General features: G+C 47.4%; 1 protein-coding gene across 7 annotated transcripts in view; it reads left to right on the top strand.

Annotated features, from left to right (window-relative positions):
* The window catches only part of AGAP1 (ArfGAP with GTPase domain, ankyrin repeat and PH domain 1), a 557,152-nt gene that overhangs the window by 423,643 nt on the left and 113,491 nt on the right, over nt 1–20,018 (top strand). For 6 of the 7 annotated variants that reach the window (XM_060015878.1, XM_060015876.1, XM_060015874.1 and 3 more), the window contains one exon: nt 6,632–6,793. The exons of the other annotated variant lie outside the window; for it this stretch is intronic. In XM_060015878.1, the coding sequence (XP_059871861.1) occupies nt 6,632–6,793 (162 nt within the window). The remainder of the gene's footprint in view (nt 1–6,631; nt 6,794–20,018) is intronic. 7 annotated transcript variants of the gene reach the window in all.

Below are 20,018 nucleotides of genomic sequence, written 5' to 3'. Positions count from 1 at the left end.
ACCGTCTTAGTTGCTCACCTAAAAATAGGTTCCAGACTGCTGGAAACTTACCCGACTGACTGCAGTTTAACACAGAAGCATGCTTGTGGTTACTTTTTTTTTTATAAATCTATTTTTTATTTATTTTTACTTTTGGCTGTATTGGATCTTCGTTGCTGCTCCTGGGCTTTCTGTAGTTGCGGCGAGTAGGGGCGACTCATTGCAGTGGCTTCTCTTGCTGCAGAGCACGGGCTCTAGGCGTGCGGGCTTCAGTAGCTGTGGATCGCGGACTCCGAGCGCAGGCTCAGTAGTTGTGGCGCACAGGCTTAGTTGCTCCGCGGCAGGTGGGATTTTCCCAGACCAGGGCTTGAACCCGTGTCCCCTGCATTGGCAGGCAGATTCTTAACAACTGCACCACCAGGGAAGCCCGCTTGTGGTTACTTTTAAAACTAAGTTGCAAAGGTGATTCTCTGTTACACACCCAAAGCAGTGTCATCCACCTGTGTTAAAGCCTCTGCAAGAGAGAATCAACTCTTTATAAAACTCAGTTCCACAGACATGCCTGGAACCCCGATCATTCATCCCCAGGACGTTTCAGGCTCTGTCTTGGTGAAGAGGTTTGAAGAACGTTCCTGCCTTCAGAAGGTGTCCAGTTAACTAAGAGACAAAGGCACGGCTGATGGGGTGTACCGTGTGGTGAGGGCGGCCTCACCAGGGAGGCAAGGAGGGCTGGACAGGAGGTGACCGAGGACGAGGGCCAGAATGGGGGCCTCTCCCGGCCATCATTCTTTGGATCCCAGGACCCACAGCTTCCTAGTTTTCCTCCCACCCAACTAGTGTAAGGCCTCGCCGCGTCTTCCCAGCCAGGGGGGGAGCCAGGAACCACGTGGGACGCTGCTGAGACGGGCGCCATCCCGCTGGGACCTGCCCACGGACGAGGCTGTGGGGATTCCCGGGCCTCAGCAGGGGCGTGTCGGGCTGGCGGGTCAGACACGGGCAGATGACACCTGGCACAGGCAGCCAGGAGGAGGACAGCTCTGAGGGGCTTTGCTTTAAGGAGGAGCAGAAGCCAGTTGGTGGCTGGGTGAGGGCCTGGAGTCACGGCAGGGTTTCGTCAGGAGCGGCGATGTTACAGCGATGCAGCACGTTTAATGCAGGCAGGAGCGGGTTCGAACTGCCGGGTGGAAGCCAGTTCACGGGGGAGGGGCTGCTTTGGCAACAGGGTGGGGCGAGGAGGCCCCGAGTCCGTGGGGACCCGGGACGGGAAGGGGGGTGCCCTCTTCTGGTTGCTGCTTTTATTGTTTCTTTTTGTGTCTGCAGTGAAATGAAAATGGGGGTCCTCGAGGGGGGTGGGATGCAGGGCAGGGTGTCTGAGGGGAGTAGAGAAGGGGTGATAGAGCCTCTTGGAGGGGGAGGGATGGAGTTACTTCCAGAATGCAGTGGATCGAAGCACAGGCCAGAGGTTGGGCCCCTGTCCCACCCCAGCACCACAAAGGGGCCACACAGTAGAGGAAGCAGTTGGCATGGTGCTGTTCTCTTCCATCCCGGGCCTGAGTCCTGGTGCGGCACAGGTAGGGGTGGAAATCATCAGTCATGCTGGGGGCTGTGGTCAGGAGAGGTAGAGGCAGGGGGCATGGAGGCTGAAATCTGCAAGAGCAGTGCCTGTGATGTCGTCCCGCGGGGTAGGGAGAGAAATGGAACGTGAGGTGGATGTTAGTCGGTGAAGACCGATGGGGCCGGTAGATGGGACCTGAGGCCCCGGTGTGGGTGAGCTGGGCAGACTGGGCATGGGGGGCGGGGGCGGGGAATAGAACCCAAAGGGGCCGGTTCCTACAGCAGGCGGGCCCGGGTCCGGACCAGGAGAGCAGCGGATGCGGTGGCAGAGGGGAGGAAAGAGCTTCACGAGGTCACCTGGGAGGGGCCCAGAGGCCAGGATGCTGGAGGGAGTGCCCAGGAGGCGCCGGACGTGATCACAGGTCAGGGTGGGTGATCTGCTCCTGAAACGGGCAGTGAAGGGGTGGGACCTGGGGTCTTGGGGAGCGAGCGCGATCCCAGGGCACAGGCTTCAGAGGGGCCAGGACTTGGGGGGAGAAAGAGTGGTCTGCAAGCAGCAGCGCGGGGCTGGGAGGACGCCCCGCCCACCTGCGTGCTTTGTGGTGCAGGGGGAGATGTGTCCTGGGGGAGAGCCAGGGTAGCTCCAGGGAAAGGGAGCCTTCGGGAGGGTCTCTGGTGTGAGGAACATTGCCCCCAGCCCTCACAGAACAGGATTCTGGAGGAGGAGTCTGAGAGGTTGAAGAAGAATGGAAGAGCCCTTCCGAGTCCACAGGTTTCTCACTACTGACGTTTCGGGCAGGACGGTTTTCCGCGGCAGGGCTGTGCTATGTGTTGTAGGGTGTGTTCAGCGTCTCAGGCTTGTGCCCACTTGATGCCTGTGGCACCCCGACCCTGCTCGGTCTGATAACTAAGAATGTCTCCAGACGTTTCCAGATGTCGCTGGGTGAGGGTTCCCAGTGGTGAGCCGGCGGGTTACTGGAAACATGGAGCCACGTGGGGATAGAGCCACTGGTGTTGAGGATGGGCTCCCAGAAAGGAAGGCTGTAAAGGATGCAGGTGAGCTTGGCTCTGATGGTCCCTTAGGGGAAGGTGGGTGTCACCACTTGCAAGTAGTTCCTTCTCGAGACTGGCACTTAGCTACTTTCTTCGAGCGAGTCAGGAATCTCCCCCTCAATTACATACTCAGAAACCTTGGAAATGAGATTGCCGTGTCCCTGTCAGTTACTTTGCGGAAAGTTTCCTGCAGTCGGAAGGGGTGAGGGGAGCTGCCTAGAAACAGGCGCCTGCCATTTTGGTTTCCAAAATGCTGAATTCTGAGCCCTAAACCAGTGAGTTTAAAATCCAGCCCAGGTCGGATTCTGAATTAGATTGGTAATACTCTGTGCTTTGTGTGCGTATAGAAAAGGAAACAGTGACTTAATTGAACAGAGATAGTTCATTAAGGAGGAGAAGTATTATATGGATTTCCCTTTCTTGTTTTTACATTGGCAGACATATCTGTAAGTTGGGTACCCGTCTAGCTGTCAACAGTGTTTGACAAGGCCGTACCGTAGTTTCTTCATAGGCAAGTTCACAGGTGTCTGAGCTGGATGCACAGACAGTACGATGTCCCCAGGTCCTGCTCAGTGATCACTCAACAGAGCTTCTGGTTGTGGATTGGTGAGTGAAGATTCAAGGCTCTGTCTTGACCTCACCTTGTTGAATATCTTTTCCATCGATTTGGATGAATACACAAAGTTGTGTGCTCAGAACAGCCAACAAGACCTAAGACAATTGTGAAGAATAACGAAGTGTGGGGACTTGCCCTACCTTATGAGCTACCGAGATGACTAAAGTGCCGTAGCGTTCAGGACCGTGTGCTGATAGAACACAGATAGGTGAACAGATTATTGGAGAAGAATAGAGAACCCAGAAATAGAGCCACCTCACATATACGGAAGCCTGCTATATGACCGTATAGCTTATGTATATATTCTGAGCATCTTAAAAAGAGATATTGGTACCCACCTTAAAGAACTGCTGGATGATGGAAGGGACCCAGGTGTCCCTATTATAATGCTGCATCCACGGCGTGCCCAGCATCGGGCGGCTCAGGACGGGGGTGAGCACCTTTAGCTGCCCTGGGAAACAACCATGCCAGCTACATCCAGGTAACGGACAGACGGCCAAGGGCAGGAAGCGCCAGCTCTAGGATCAGTAGGGGTTCAGAGATGAGAAATGTTAGCTTGGGAGAGATTGTGACATAAGGATTAAGAGGCGTAGTTGGGAATGAACATTGTGCATTGAATTGAGGGGACACCTGAGGGACAGAGTGAAATAATGAAACGCCAGCCGTGCTGCAGCAGAGGGCAGCTGTCTCTGCCTGCGCCCCTCATCTGCCTCCGCGATTGGAGGGTCATTGGGACCATTGTTTCCCCATGGCCTGTCACCACACCCGGCACAGGATGGGTTCTTAACACTTCAGAGTCAGAGAGGATGCAGTCAGAGGGTGAAGACTTTTGAAACCTGGGCAGCAAATACTTGAAATGTACAAAAATATTCATTGTAAGGTTTGAGCATTGACTAACATGTGAAAGGGTTGCTTTACGATCAGCCAGTGGTCTTGGGGTCCCTGGACCTCTTAGCAACATCAGGCAGCTTCTGAACCCTCTGAAATTGCGCACAAGTATTAACTAGACTAGCCTTTTTTTTTTCTTTTTCTGGGATGCCTACAGCTTTCATCTGATATTCAGTAGGATCTAGCATTTTTTAAAAAAATGTATGTAAGAATTGCCACTTTTAGAAGATTCGTATTGCGGAAGACTGGGACAACTTAAAAGGTGGCAAGCCAGCAGGAGAGAGCCCTCCTGCAGTTAGCTGTACCGTCCAGGCCTGGGGGGTAAGGATCGGACCCAGGTTGAGTGTGGCTTCGGTGGAGAGCAGGTGGGAAGTTGGAAAGAGAATGCAGAATAAATGGCCACTTTGTGGATAAAGATGCAACCTGGAGCCCCAGACTCCATGAGGCAGGTTCTCCTGCAGGAGCCGTGGGTTGACTCTTCACACCCCTCCCAGGACAGGCTCCCAGAGGCCTTTGCTCCACAGGTGACGGGGATATGGAAAGAAGGTTGGTCCTTCTGACCGTGCAGAGATGGGATGGGATCACTGGTCTTAGGATATCAGGAATTTGCATCCTAGGGCATTCCTGGAACCATATTTGTAGCTAAAAAGATACTGTGTTCTTTGACAGTTCTCAGTACATGATAAAATGTCCTAGAGCATCAGAAAATGAAAAGATTTTAAATTCATTTTGATTTCGAGTATCTTTATATTTGAAATCATGTCATCCTTCTGTTGAAAATCCTGCCAGGCTCCTCATTTCCCCCAGAGTAAAAGCCAGGGCTCTAGATAGTGGCCAAGCCCCTTCCTCTCTCCAGTGCCATTTGCTGTGAGTCTCCCATCCTCAACTGGCCCCGGCCACTGGCACCCCCCTCTGCTTCTGGAACACACCAGGCGCGCACACCTGGTGTTCGGGCCAGGTTCTGACAACTTCCTCCTCCCCGAGGTGCACATTCACCTTCTCACGCCTTTACCATCTTCAACTATTGCCTCACGCGTCACTTTCTCAGTGAGACCCACCCTGTCATTTAAAATGGCAACTCCCCCTCACCGTGCTGCCGCCTCCCCAGTGTCCACCCTTCGCGCCCTCCTTTTCCCTCTCCAGCTCTCACCACCTCGTGATGAGCTGTGGGTTGTGGCCCCACTACTGTGTCAGTGCCACTCAGACGGGAACCTTTATCTGTCTTTCTCAGTGATGGATCCCAAACATCTGGAAAAGTGGTGGCCCACAGTAGGCGCTCAAAAAATATTTGTTGAATGAATGAAATATATCGCACAGAACGTTCTGTCTTTTGAGTTACAAAGACGCTGAATCATGAAATACAGAATTCTTAGAACTTTGGAGGTGTTTAGATGGTGTTCCCCCATCACTTTCTCTGGGTACTTTTCCGTTCTGTTGAATTTCATGTTCATTTCAGGTGTTTTCATGCATTCTGTTCTTCTCTCTGATAAAGTAAAAACAGACATAATAAATTGAGAGTTTCACTTCCAGTGAATGATCACGTTTGTGCACTGGTTTTAAAATTTTGTAAGTAGCTTCTGTGAATCCAACCCTATTGCTGGACATCAGTGAGAGAGGGAGGTGGCATGCCGATTTTCACTACTAATAAACTAACGTACAGCCATACATAACGTTGGGGGTAGAGGACAGAGAATCAGGAATGCCTTTATCTTGTGTGTACACACACGGAATCAACCCCATTTAAGATGACACTTTCACGTGTATTCCTAAGAGTCTTTACTTCATTCCTAATATATCACAGTAATTATGGGAAGAGAAAAATAAGGAAAAAGCTTCCCACCTCCCGCTTTCCTTTTCCAGAACTCCAATTATGCAAAATAGAGAACTTTATAAGTAAGACAGAGAAAGAAGTATCATAGGATACTGCTTATATGTGGAATCAAAAAAAAATGGTACGAATGCTTATTTACAAGACAGAAATAGGGTCACAGATGTAGAAAACAAACTGTGGTTATCGGGGGGGAAGGGAGGAGGGATAAATTGGGAGATTGGGATTGACATATACACACTACTATATATAAAATAGATAACTAATAAGGACCTGCTGTAGAGCACAGGGAACTCTACTCAGTACTCTGTAATGACCTGTATGGGAAAAGAATCTAAAAAAGAGTGTATATATGTGTATGTATAACTGACTCACTTCGCTGTGCAGCGGAAACTAACAACATTTTAAATCAACTAGACTCCAGTAAAAATTAAAAAAAAAAAAGTTGGAGAAGCACAGGCCTAAAAAATAAAAAAGAGAGAGAGAGAGAACTTTAAATTCTCCAGAGCGTAAGGATGACGCCAAGAGGAGAGCCTGCCTTTGAACTGCAGGGGCGCTGTGACCTCTGACACGGGATGCTCTGGGCCTCCGGCCCAGGGGTTATTTGCGGAGCGTGATGTGGCACTGGAGGAACGTTGCTGTAGTACTTGTGCGAAGTCTACTTTGTAAGTGTTGACCTTTGCGTTCTTTTGCCTTTTCCGGTCCGGTGGCAGACACGGGGCTCGGTGACTCCGTGTGCTCCAGCCCAAGCATCTCCAGCACCACCAGCCCCAAGCTCGACCCGCCCCCCTCCCCTCACGCCAACAGAAAGAAGCATCGGAGGAAGAAAAGTACCAGCAACTTCAAAGCCGATGGCCTCTCAGGCACTGCTGACGGTAAGGCCTCCCGGGACCTCAGGGCCAGAGTCCGCGTTCCTGAAAATCGATTTTTACTTTTTCTCATTTGTGGAATCATTGATCCTCAGAACCACACATGCACAATAACGCAGGTCAGTGCGTGTGCTTTTTGCTAACGAGGCGGTGCTAGGGGACCCTCTCTTCACTCACTGATTCTCGAGACTGTTCAACCACAGCAGCTGTCTTACCTCCTGGCGGTTGTGGCCTGGTCGATGGTGCCGCTGGTGTCCCCTTCGTGACATCTGGTCAAGTTGTTTGGTCTTCCCCGACCCCGGCAACCTGGGGTCGAGGTGTCTGCTCCAGCCGAGCTGTGCCATGTTGTCTTCCTCCAAAAAAGATCGGCGCCTCCTAACTTAGGAATCTCCCCTGACACCGGTAGACTTAACTCTAGTGCGACAGCCACTCCGATGCTGACTTTCAGCGACGTGTGATGATAAACGCCCCTTCTGTTAGCGTCCGTCACTCTTTTTGTTTTGTGAGCTGAATTAGTATTCCCGCTGACACAGTTTGTCTTGCTTCTCCTTTGACTTGTTGAAGTCGGGTTTTACTCTCAGCGATGGCCCGATGGGATCTTTCAGAAGCGGCCCCTTCTGATGGACTTGTGTTCTTTTATTCCATGGATGCAAGTAGAGATACACACGCATGCACACGTACACACACATTGTGGGAGGTGAAATTAATGTAGTTTCAATAAACAAGTTAAACAGATACTTCAGAGGAAAATTAAAATTCCCAAACATGGTTGTATAACATGAATAATCATTGGTGAGACCAAAAGTAGTAAAAGAATCTGGTTTCAACAAGGATTCCATATACGCTAGAAATACCCTCATAACTGATACCCTTTTTCTCTATTTCTGCCACACTTTTTCTGAATACTCTTTTGTTCAAACTGTAAGTCTCACTGTTAAAGAAAGTGCCTGTTCCCTCCTAATATCGAAAGATGAGCCCGTAGACCCACAACGTATATGTTAGCGGGGAAGGAACAGAGTTTACAGTACACGCTCTGTGTCATTTCCCGTAATCCTGTGAGTTGGTTGGTGGCGTTTTCATTTATAACGAGGAGACTGGGGTTCAGAGTGTCAGGGAGCTTGCTGGGGCTCCCACGGTGGCAGGGAGGAGTCTGAAAGCCCTTCTTCACCACATTTCTTACCATTTTGCTTCCCATAGCTCCCTGCTAACAAGTTTAGCCAATAAAAACCCATTCTCTCCTGTTATGATAAATGAGGGTGATTCTATTATATCAGCAGTGGTGAAAAATAATGATTATGGATCAAAGCACCCACCCAGACACCACTGACCTTCCCCTTTGGAAAAGAAATCGGCCACAGATGCCAAGCATTGATGAGACACCTTCCAACAACTTCAGCAAAAAGCCCCCAGCCATGCATAGATGGCCACACCCCACCAACAAAAGGACTGAGGTAAAGCCAGGAAGATGCATGGCCTCTCAGCAGGGTGGGGAACCTGTGCCCCACATACCCAGGGGAAGAGTAAGATTTGCTCTATGGAAAGGCCTCATGCCCATTTCACGGATAAATATCGTACCGTGTCTGTCATGTGTTTCCAACCAATGACGTTTTTCAAAAGTGTCTGCCACTTGGTAGAAACTGGGGATCAAGTCCACCCTTCACTACATTACACACATTTTACACATTCTAATCATCCCACCCACCTACTGACATAGTGAAAGCTGTGTGAGTAAGATACAGACTGAAAGTAAATCAGTAGTGGTTGCGTGTTTAATCGGGCTGCGGGTTCAAATCAGCATCCCGGTCATCCAGTGAGTTTGCAGAAAACTTGCCAAGTGACTGTAAGCTTGTCGGACGCCTGAGATGTTTCCATCTTCCACCGCCTGAGTTACTGAGGTTGTACTGTGTGCTCCAAGCAATAGCCTGTGACGAGGCTGAGTCATATCCTCAACCCCAAACCAACCAGAGACCCTTTCATTAAAGGGCCTTACTGCTGAGGCAGTGATGCAGACAGAAAGACAGACTCCCGGCCACCAAAGAAACACCCAATTTAGAAACCACAACAGCATCTCAGGCATGAACGATGAGTGGTGGTTGTGTGTGTTCAGAAGTTCAACACTAATGATTAGAGAGGAAGCCGGGCCTCACTTTGTAGTTCAGAGGACTGTCTCTGTGATGCCACAGTGTGACGTCTTTCCAACAGAAAATAAGACAAGTTCTCGATAAAAAGAGAACGTATCATTTTTCCGGAGGAAAGGTTACCTGCCGACCTATAAATGAGTCGTTTTTCGGAGACAGGCTGTATTGATTGTATCCAAGACACACTGTTTTTCTTTTCTTCACATTTTCGCATCCCTGAAGTCAGAAGGCATCGTTCAATTGAGATCATTTTCGATTCAATGATATACAATGTTTTTTAGTACTCTTAGCAACTCTTATTAATCAAAGTGTATTGTGGGAACCATCAACACTAAGCCTTCTCTTCTTGAAATGAAAGCTAGTTGTATATTTTTAGAGGGCTGTTTCATTTTGATGGTAAAAAAATATTTCTTTTTCCTGCAAAGCACTATGACTTGTTATTACCAGTATATTCTCTTTTGTTTGACCTCGTGCTGGAAAGTCGCAATTGCAGATGCAAAAAGTTCTCTAGATGGTGTCCATAAAGTAGGTGGATTGTGTAGTTTTTGATATACCCCATTGGAACAGATGACTAGACTCAAATCTCTTTAGAGTATAAGAAAAATAAAATTCAGCTATTTCAGTCAGGGTCCCGGGAAAAACATGGCACCCTCAACTGGGTCGTTGATAGGAATTTTCCACAGGGACTATCTACAGAGGTGTGGGCACGGTGTGGGAAGAGCTATAGGGATGGTGCAGACTCCCAGTGGGGTGATGGGGAAAGGAGGGGCCGGTTATGAGGACCCAGAGAAGGCGGTGTCTGGGGGAGGTCTCCATCAGGAGCTGTGTCCTTCAACAGAGGGACATGTGCCACCCCAGTGACCCAAAGGGTGAGGGGGCACAGGGGAGGCACCTAACCTCACTCTCCTCCCTGCCTCTGGTCTCATGCCACCACCTCCTTGACCAGACCCAACCAGAAGCCAAAGGGTGTGAGAACTACTGCTGCCACCGCCCAGGCCTGCCTCTGAGGGCGTTGGAGGGCAGGTGGAGGTGAGCCAGTGGAAGCCGTGTGCTGCCCACACCTTTCACGGTGCCTCTTACAAGCCCCTGGGCACGTCTGTCCGCTGATCTTTCATCAGCACGGTAGACCAGAAGCCTCTGTCCACCGTGGCCCCCGAGGGCCTGGCCTGAACCCCACCGAGGGAGGGGTCAGAGCTCCCCAGATGCACTTCTGAGCCGTCGCCCAGCCAAGTCCGAAAGGGAGCCCCCACGCCCTTCCCAGTCTCTTAGCTGAGCACAGAGGTTCTAGCGCTGGATATTCCTTACCTTTGTGGCATCTTTGTTCAGAAAGTAAAGGCTAAAGTGTATCATCAGTATTTATGCTGCCTGAAAAGCCAGAAACTCTCTGTCCACCTGGGGATCCTTGGTGCTCCTGATGGAAATAAGGATCTTCCTTCCATGAATTTCTCACTGCCCTGGCCCTCATCGGACTCGATTTTAGTAGTTCTTTTCTGCAGAAGAACAGTAGTTCTACACAGAATGGGAGAAAATGCTGTCACCTTGGGACTTCCCTGGTGGCGCAGAGGTTAAGAATCCACCTGCCAATGCAAGGGACACAGGTTGATCCCTGGTCCGGGAAGATCCCACATGCGGCGGAGCAACTAAGCCTGTATGCTACAACTACCGAGCCAGTGCTATAGAGCCTGCGAGCCACAACTACTGAAGCCCGCGCGCCTAGAGCCCGTGCTCCACAACAAGAGAAGCCACCACAATGAGAAGCCCGTGCACAACAAGGAGTAGCCTCCACAACTAGAGAAAGCCCGCGTGCAGCAACAAAGACCCAATGCAGCCAAAAATAAATGAAAAAATAAATAAAATAAATTTTTTAAAAAAGAAAATGCTATCACCTAAATTAAGAACGATCATTTTCTTATACTTACAATTTAAAATGAATGGACAAAAGACCTGTATGCAGAAAACTATGACACTGATGAAAGAAATTAAAGATGATACAAATACATGGAGAGATATACCATGTTCTTGGATTGGAAGAATCAATATTGTGAAAATGACTCTACTACCCAAAGCAATCTACAGATTCAATGCAATCCCTATCAAATTACCAATGACATTTTTTATGGAACTAGAACGAAAAATCTTAAAATTTGTATGGAGACACAAAAGACCCCAAATAGCCAAAGCAGTCTTGAGGGAAAAAAACAGAGCTGGAGGAATCAGACTCCCTGTCTTCAGACTATACTACAAAGTTACAGTAATCAAGACAATATGGTACTGGCACAGAAACATAGATCAATGGAACAAGGTAGAAAGCCCAGAGATAAACCCACACACTTATGGTCAACTAATCTATGACAGAGGAGGCAAGGATATACAATGGAGAAAAGACAGTCTCTTCAGTAAGTGGTGCTGGGAAAACTGGACAGCTACATGTAAAAGCATGAAATTAGAACACTCCCTAATACCATACACAAAAATAAACTCAAAATGGATTAGAGACCTAAATGTAGGACTAGACACTATAAAACTCTTAGAGGAAAACATAGGAAGAACACTCTTTGACATAAATCACAGCAAGATCTTTTTTGATCCACCTCCTAGAGTAATGGAAATAAAAACAAAAATAAACAAATGGGACCTAATGAAACTTCAAAGCTTTTGCACAGCAAAGGAAACCATAAACAAGACGAAAAGACAACCCTCAGAATGGGAGAAAATATTTGCAAACGAATCAACGGACAAAGGATTAATCTCCAAAATGTATAAACAGCTCATGCAGCTCAATATTAAAAAAACAAACAACCCAATCCAAAAATGGGCAGAAGACCTAAATAGACATTTCTCCATAGAAGACATACAGATGGCCAAGAAGCACATGAAAAGCTGCTCAACATCACTAATTATTAGAGAAATGCAAATCAAAACTACAATGAGGTATCACCTCACACCAGTCAGAATGGGCATCATCAGAAAATCTACAAACGACGAACGCTGGAGAGGGTGTGGAGAAAAGGGAACCCTCTTGCACTGTTGGTGGGAATGTAAATTGATACAGCCACTATGGAGAACAGTATGGAGGTTCCTTAAAAATCTAAAAATAGAATTACTATATGACCCAGCAATCCCACTACTGGGCATATACCCAGAGAAAACCATAATTCAAAAAGACACATGCACCCCAGTGTTCATTGCAGCACTATTTACAATAGCCAGGTCATGGAAGCAACCTAAATGCCCATCGACAGACGAATGGATAAAAAAGATGTGGTACATATATACAATGGAATATTACTCAGCCATAAAATGGAATGAAATTGAGTCATTTGTTGAGACATGGAATGACCTAGAGACTGTCATACAGAGTGAAGTAAGTCAGAAAGAGAAAAACAAATATCGCATATTAACGCATGTATGTGGAACCTAGAAAAATGGTACAAATGAACCGGTTTGCAGGGCAGAAACTGAGACACAGATGTAGAGAACAAACGTATGGACACCAAGGGGGGAAAGCCACAGGGTGGGGGTGGGGGGGGCGGTGTGGTGGTGGTGGGATGAATTGGGAGATTGGGATTGACATGTATACACTGATGGGTATAAAATGGATGACTAATAAGAACCTGTTATATAAAAAAATAAATAAAATTTAAAAATTTAAATAAAATGAATGGAATGAGTCTGGTGAATTATCGGAGTAGAATCTATGACTGAAGAATTCCTTTATGAGTATTTTGAGTTCCAGCATGGTCACTGGGCTCACATATAATTATTACTCTCATTAAAAGAGTCAGTATTGTAAAGTATTCCAGCCCCTTCCTTAGGTAAGTGTGGAAGAATGGACAGGTACAAGCTAGTGTGGGTGACGTATGTCATTTAAAGCAGAAGTGCCTCAGACAGGTGGGTGTGTGCCTAGGTGTTCCCAGGACTGAGACCTGGGCAGGTGAAGGGCTGCCATGCTAACTGCTGGAGGATCCTCTGTACTTCTCCAGCACATTCCGCATCACCGGGCATCTGGCCCCCTATCTACCTACTTGGAGGCTCCCCCAGGTTTAGATCTGTTCTTTCCATACATACAGTCTCTAAAAATATGTGAGAGTTTTTCAAATTCTGTGGCCCTGTTTGTAATGATATGCACCTTTGTGATGTTTTTCTCTGGGAAAACGACTGTTCGTTAAGAACGTCAGAAATAGGGACTTCACCGTTGAGTTTAACTTTGAGGTAAGCTTCTTGGAAATCAGCACCCTCCAGCCTTACCATTAAAAATGTGAAGGTGGTATTATTAACCTTTTTCAACAAAACTTCTGAATCCCGAATACTACTTGTATTCTTATTTAATAGACCATTGGGAACAACAGATGTTAAAATATCAGTGACAGTCTTGATTTTAAATTGGATTTGATTTGCTCAGGATTATTAGTTATATTTAAGAAAATGGGTATGTTCAGATCTGGATGCTGATCTCAGTGATGATCGTAGATCAACAGAAGCCAGTCCACGTGTCGGTAAGCAAGATGGTGACACAGCACAAGAGGCATGGGGGCATCCTAATTGTGTTCAAACCATGGAAAGAGAGTCCCGAATCATCCTGGGTGGCCCTGATGGGTTTCATTGGGACCAATGGGTGGAAGTTTCAAGGAGGTGGATTTTGGTTCAGATACTAAAAGGAAAACTTTGTAAGAGCCGGGGCTGTCCTGAGAGGCAAGGTTCCTGGTCTCCTGTAGCAAGTCCAGCACTGGTTGGGCCACTGTAGCGGAATCCGGGTTCTAGAAGGATGCTAGCCCCAGGGGCCCTGGGTTCATGGCCAGAACCAAGTTGAAGGGTGTGTGCCTGGAAAGCTCTTGGGTAGTGGGGATTTTGCAGATCTCTAATGACTTGCTGTCTTTTGGCATTGCCTTTGAATCACCCTCCTTTCTGGGTACCTTCTTATCCAGGGTTCAGGAGTGAGGTTATTGCGGCTGAAATGTACCCGTGGTCTCTGCGGTCCCAGTTCTGTGGTTCCCCAATCTGGTGGTTCTCGTTAGTTTTATAACATTCATGCAAGTTTGCATCCAGTGTTAATTTTCCTGTTTCCCCAGTGAAAAGGCAGAAGTAGAGAGAGGTTAAGTGGCTTTCTTGTCCAGGGTCAGGTTGCTGGTAGGTGACAGAACTGTCTCTTGATTCTCTGCCTCAAACTCTTTCCACCAGGCAAAAAGCAAGTCTTTGAGGTGTGTGGAGCGGCTTTTGAATCTAGGAGTGGGGCAGGCAGAGTGGCTTCCTTGATATTTCTCAGATTCCATGTAAAGACACTGACTTTTATACAGATCATCACATCTAGAAGTTGTGTAGCAAAGATCTTTCTTTAAAAATGCAGGGCCAGTCTGGATTTACCCAATCTGATTATACAGGAGGGTATGCAGAAATCCTGTTGTTGGTGGTGGTGGGGTTTTTTTGTTTCTTTTTTGTGAGGTTTTTTGTTTTTTGGTTTTTTGGTTTTTTTGGTCCCCTTGGGTTCATGGTGCTTTTTACTAAAGGTCAGAAGGAAATTTATTTTATCCTTCTCATCTCCACGCCCTGGTTGTTCATTCTGGGTCTTTATAGACTCATTGTATGGTTGATCCTGGATAGATATTGAAATACTATCCTGTAGAGAAAAAGTCACAACTGGCCTCTGTCCATTACAGTAGAAAAATTGCCCATCACAGCTGTACCCACTAAGCCATCAGAGATGAGGTCTCCAACATGTTTACAAATTACATTAACTTCAAGTTGCAGAGGCCAGACAGGACTTAGTTTTCCTTCATTCTTTCAGAGAAGAACCTGACATTGTGAATCATTTTATTCTTTCATCAAATATTAAGCAACAAGCACAGAGGAAGCACTGTGTGTTTGGCTCCATGGGAGACGAGAGAATTAAAACTCAGTTTCTCTCTCACCCCAAGGCATTCATAGCCTTAATATGGGAAGAAGACTTGCACCAGAGACTGTACCTAGGATTTCAGGCAGAATATTTAAGAGAGGCATGGGTGGTCCAGAAGAAAGACAGCACAGCATTGAGTTGTAAAGGTTGGGGGAAGCTAACATGTTGCAGAACTTCATTGTAGATTCTGCAGGTTTAATAGGTAATGGTTATCTTATTTAATAAAATGCCACAAAAAGCATCACTCTTTCATTAAATGTCTTCTATTTACAACAACCTGAAACACCAGTGGTAGTGATTGAATTAGTCACAAAACAAAGTTTTGTTTTCACTTAGATGCTAAGAAAACAGATGTTGCTGTAATTGATCAGTTACCTTTTATCTTCTGAAAAAATTTTTATTAATTAGTTGATATTTTGGAAGACTTTGGAGAGGAAATGAAGAATGATTACGCAGGAGCATTGTACAACATTTTCCCTGCATACTCATTTTTTTATATATACATAAATTTATTTATTTTTGGCTGTGTTGGGTCTTCGTTGCTGCACGTCGGCTTTCTCTAATTGCAGCGAGCGGGGGCTACTCTTCTTGTGGTTCGCGAGCTTCTCATTGTGGTGGCTTCTCTTGTTGCAGAGCACGGGCTCTAGGCGCATGGGCTTCAGTAGTTGCAGCATGCGGGCTCAGTAGTTGTGGCGCACGGGCTTAGTTGCTCCACGGCATGTGGGATCTTCCCGGACCAGGGCTCGAACCCGTGTCCCCTGCATTGGCAGGTGGATTCTCAACCACTGTGCCACCAGGGAAGCGCCCTGCGTACTCATTTTTACAAGAAGGCAGTCCACAGGTGTATCACAGCTCGGGTTCATCGTGACCATTGGGTCATGTGGAGGGTTGGGCAGTTTGGGGCATCAGTGGTAATTTGGGGATTTTGCACAGCACGATTAGGAGAGCAGTTTTGTGGTTTAAGTGTCTTATCACCAGGATGTTCTCACCCTTCCTCTCTCCTTGGGCACAGTTAACATGCTGGTTACTCCATGTTAGATGCGATGGTGCACACATGACTGGCAAGAAACCCATGATGGCCAAGGAGCTACCACCATGGCTTGCTTCTTGTCCACAGGGGCTTTCTCGTGTGATTCGTGTGATTTTGTATTATTTGGAGGTGTCTAGAGGGGAAAGCTAGGGGAGATTATGAAAGCTGTCGGGTGTGACTCTTGTGGGTCACTCTTGGCTCTCCTATTTGTGACCATTTCAGCAGCACTCCTCATCTACCCCTTGTTACAAGTTTGGCAGCTCCCTTCAGTGAAAGGAAAGAAAATCAGAAGTCTCCATCATCCATTCCATCAAAATTCCATAATCAACAGTAATTCCTTCTAACAGGAAGGACTTCTTAATTGAACTTCCTTGCTAGTAAACTAGTTGGTACGTTCCTCTAAATCAGTAAGCTGAGCAGTTCATTAGAGCAAATGGGAAAAACCAAGAACTGGACCATCTTCCTGGATGATATTCCTAAAATGCAGCAACTTTGATGAGGGAGCCAGGTTGGCTGGGTTTCTTCGCCCTTGAGGCGGAAGTGATAGGAGACACTGGGTATTCTGATGGACTTGCCTACTTCCCACAAACCAGATCATTTTTCCAAAGAGAGTTCTCAGGTTGTAACTCCAGCTTCCACAAGAATGAACTTGCTAAAATTGAGTAGACCTGGGTTTACTCTAGACATTGACATCCTAGACGGGGCACAGTTGACTCAAAAGCCATCCTGCAGGGTACAGTCCTTCTGACACAAACACACACAAGCTGTCAGTGCTCACAGATCCTTTGTGGAAGTCTGTGGGTCGGAAATAAACAAAGATGAGTTGATCACAGTAGGAGAAGCCAGAACAGAGGATTCCCATCATGATGAGCTGACAACAAGAGAAGGATTTTTTGGTCCTTTTTTTTTTTTTAAGTACACGCAAACTAAAGAGTTAGATTCAGTTCCATGAAAGTGCATTAATCACCTACTGCAGGCCAAGAGCTATGCCTGGGACTGGATGGAAGAGTGACTGAGGGCCCCTGCCTTCAGCATGCCCACTGTCTGGTGGAGAAAGCAGATCTCTAAATAAGCCGTGGCCACCAGAGCAGCCTGTGCAGGGAGCCCAAGGGACCTCGACCCAGCACCCTGGGTGTTGGAGGCTCCAGAATGAAATATCTGCTGTTCCAAAAAAGGGAAAAAATATGCAAAGTGAACACACGATAAATCTTGGTATAAGGTGGCTTGGAGCTCCAGGGCCCTGCAGACACTCCTGATGCAACAAGACATACTCAGCCTCCTGCTGTACATAAGAGTGGACTCGCCTTTGAAAGATGCAAACTGCTCTCAAGCTTGCTGTCTACAAGTACAGATCTGCGGCCGACCCCAGTTCCTTTTATTGGCCCTAAACTTAGAGCTGCTTTTTCTGCATGAACGACCCACAGCCTCCAATGTCCGTCAGGAGGACTCAGGACAGGCATTTCTCCCCAGGCATCCTGGGGTTGGAATTCTGCCGGTGGGGGGAGACCCCGAGTCAGCCGACTTTTAGGGGATTCCAAGATAATCTCTCAGTCATTTTCTTGATGTTCTCAAAATGGTGGAGCTGTCAGAGTCTTTGGATGTCACTTCATTCCGCTATGAAACTGAGACCCAGCGTGTGATGTGATCTACTCAGACCAAGGTCCAAGAGGGGCCTCAGTGCACAGAGAGCCCTCTCTCTCTCTCTCTCTCTCTGTCTTATAAGGCCACTAACCACATCCCATGGGCCCCACCCTCACGACTTCTTCCAACCCTAATTATCTCCCACAGTCCTCATCTCCAGGTGTCATCACATGGGGATTAGGGCTTCAACAGATGAACTTTGGGAGGACACAAACATTCGGTCCACAAAGCCTTGTAACTTTCTATTCCTATCTGTGGGCTTCATGGACGCGGTCACTGCAGATCACACCTGTTCTGTTCACTGCTCCCTCCCTCCCCGGGGTCTTGCCTCCGTTGTTAGAATAGGTCTTTAAGCATCAAAGAAGGAAGCCAAGATTCAGTGCCTGCTCTTAGACAGGTGTTACCTCATTGCATCCTTCATACAACCCATAGTGTCCGGCAGGGAGGTGGTGTTATCTCTGTTTTCACAATGAGGACAAAGGTTCGGTGACGTTAAGTAATTTGCCAGAGATGGGCAGGTGAGTGCGAACTTGGGGTCTACATCAGGCCTCTAGGACTTGGAAGTCAGTGTGGCTTGCCTTGTACCTGTGCTGTCCACCTGGAAAGGCCTTCAGCGGCTTGGGTGTGAAGAGGAGCCTTTTCTGCAGGTCGTGGTTCAGCCCTGTGTCTCCTGGCACTGCTTTTCCCTATCACAGCTGGTCGGGGGCTGCGTGCCCATCACCCCCCACCATTGCTCTTAAGAACTTGGAAGCAGTGACTCCTTTACTAATTTTGATCTCAGCCTCTTTTCTCAGGACGCTTGTTGTGACATGGCTTCTTTATAAGCAGTATTGCCTTTCTCATTATGTCTGTGTGTGTGTGTGTTGTACATTCCACGAAGGATGCAGATCACTGCTTCAGCTACTCTGCAGACAATTAGAACATGCAGGGTTAGAGAACAGGCAGGGAACATCACGTAACTTTTTTGAACTTAGGGATGTTTAACTCAGATGCAGTGAGCCCAGCTTTTAAGTTCGTTGTGAGGATGATATCCTTTGTGGGTTTTTGGACAAGGGGAGTGAGCATTTTTCAGGACAGTTGGAGGGAGATGGGGAGCTCTTGATTAAGCTCTCCCCATCATTCACTGGAATCCTGCTTTGCTGATTTAAGTATGATCAGATGTCTGCCGCACCTTGTTGCCGGGTGTGATCACCGCGCTCTCATTTTATTGCGACGTATGATTGACGCTCTAGAGTGGGTGTGGCTGGAGATCAACTTGGTGCGTTTATTTAGGAATCTTTGCTAATGCGGCCCTGCCTTTCAACTCCACCCCTTTCTCGTCTCAGACGTATAACAGGCCCCAGGTATTAAACCCAGGGTGTCATCACCAACGAAAGAAGCAGGTACGGTGCAAACTTCAGGCATCGCCACTGAGATACACACACAACCTAACAAGGCTTCTTTTGTACTTGGGACATGGAGAAAATTGGCCATTTGTCTGTGGGGTAATGGGCTTTGCTGCCATATGAAAATCTCTCAAATGGTTAAATTCAATGACATTATCTCAGAGTGCATGAAAGCGACTACCGCACACAGTTTAATTCTATTTAATTTTTTTAAGGGGGAAAAAAAGCAAAGGGAAAATGTTTTAGTTTCTCTTAAGCTGATGTCTCTCTGCTTTTTCTTAAAAGTGCCTTTCTAGTTGCCACACAGCGATGTGATCATTATCCGCCGCCTCGTTGCCTTGCTGCCTCTGCGTGCAGTAAAATACAAAAAAAAAAAGAGAGAGAGAGAGAGACCAGGGGAGCTTGTGAAGTATGACTTCCTATCCCAAGACTCATTGCCTGCGATTCGTACCGCTTGACAGTAATGATCTTATTACAGTACTCTGGACCTTGAAGAGATTTCATGAGGAGAGTGAGAGGACGAGCCTCCATGTAATCAAGTGGTGCTGAATATTCCACGCGGTTTTGATCACACACTGATTGGCCACAGTTCTAGCCCATCTTCTAGTCAATTATGCATGGCCCCTGTGCTCTTCGCCTAGTCAGAAACATAGGTGGCTGGTGTCTGGATTTTGGCAGGCAGCCAGGGATTTGAAGCGCCGTGCACACCATCCTCCCAGGATAAGTGCTTTTTAGTGGGAATTGATCACCTTTCTTTGGGTTTTGCCTAATAGCAAAACTGCATTTGGAGAGGGTTTCGGGCGAAAAATGGACGTATTAGCCATTTAGAGCATCCGAACTCCTAGTCAGTTTTTAGGCTTCCCTTGTTTCCGTCTAATTTCTGTTTAATGATAGCATGTTTGAGAATACTGAAGGTATTTCATGGCATTGGCCGCCGAGCACACGTGTTGAGCATGGAGGACAGATTCAGTTACGGGACCACTGTGTTCAGGTTCCCGGATTCATCCAGGGAGGCTTCGCGCTTTGGGGAGATAAGATCTCTGTCGGTTAGCTTCCTTCTCGGCAAAAAGCGTTAAAAGAGGTAATGAGGGCTTCCCTGGTGGCGCAGTGGTTGGGAGTCCGCCTGCCGATGCAGGGGACACGGGTT

The sequence above is a fragment of the Delphinus delphis genome, chromosome 7, assembly GCF_949987515.2.
Source record: "Delphinus delphis chromosome 7, mDelDel1.2, whole genome shotgun sequence".
Classification (NCBI taxonomy): Eukaryota; Metazoa; Chordata; class Mammalia; order Artiodactyla; family Delphinidae; genus Delphinus; species Delphinus delphis.
The sequence above is the reverse complement of the archived record's forward strand: the minus strand, read 5'-3'. Positions and strand labels throughout refer to the sequence as shown.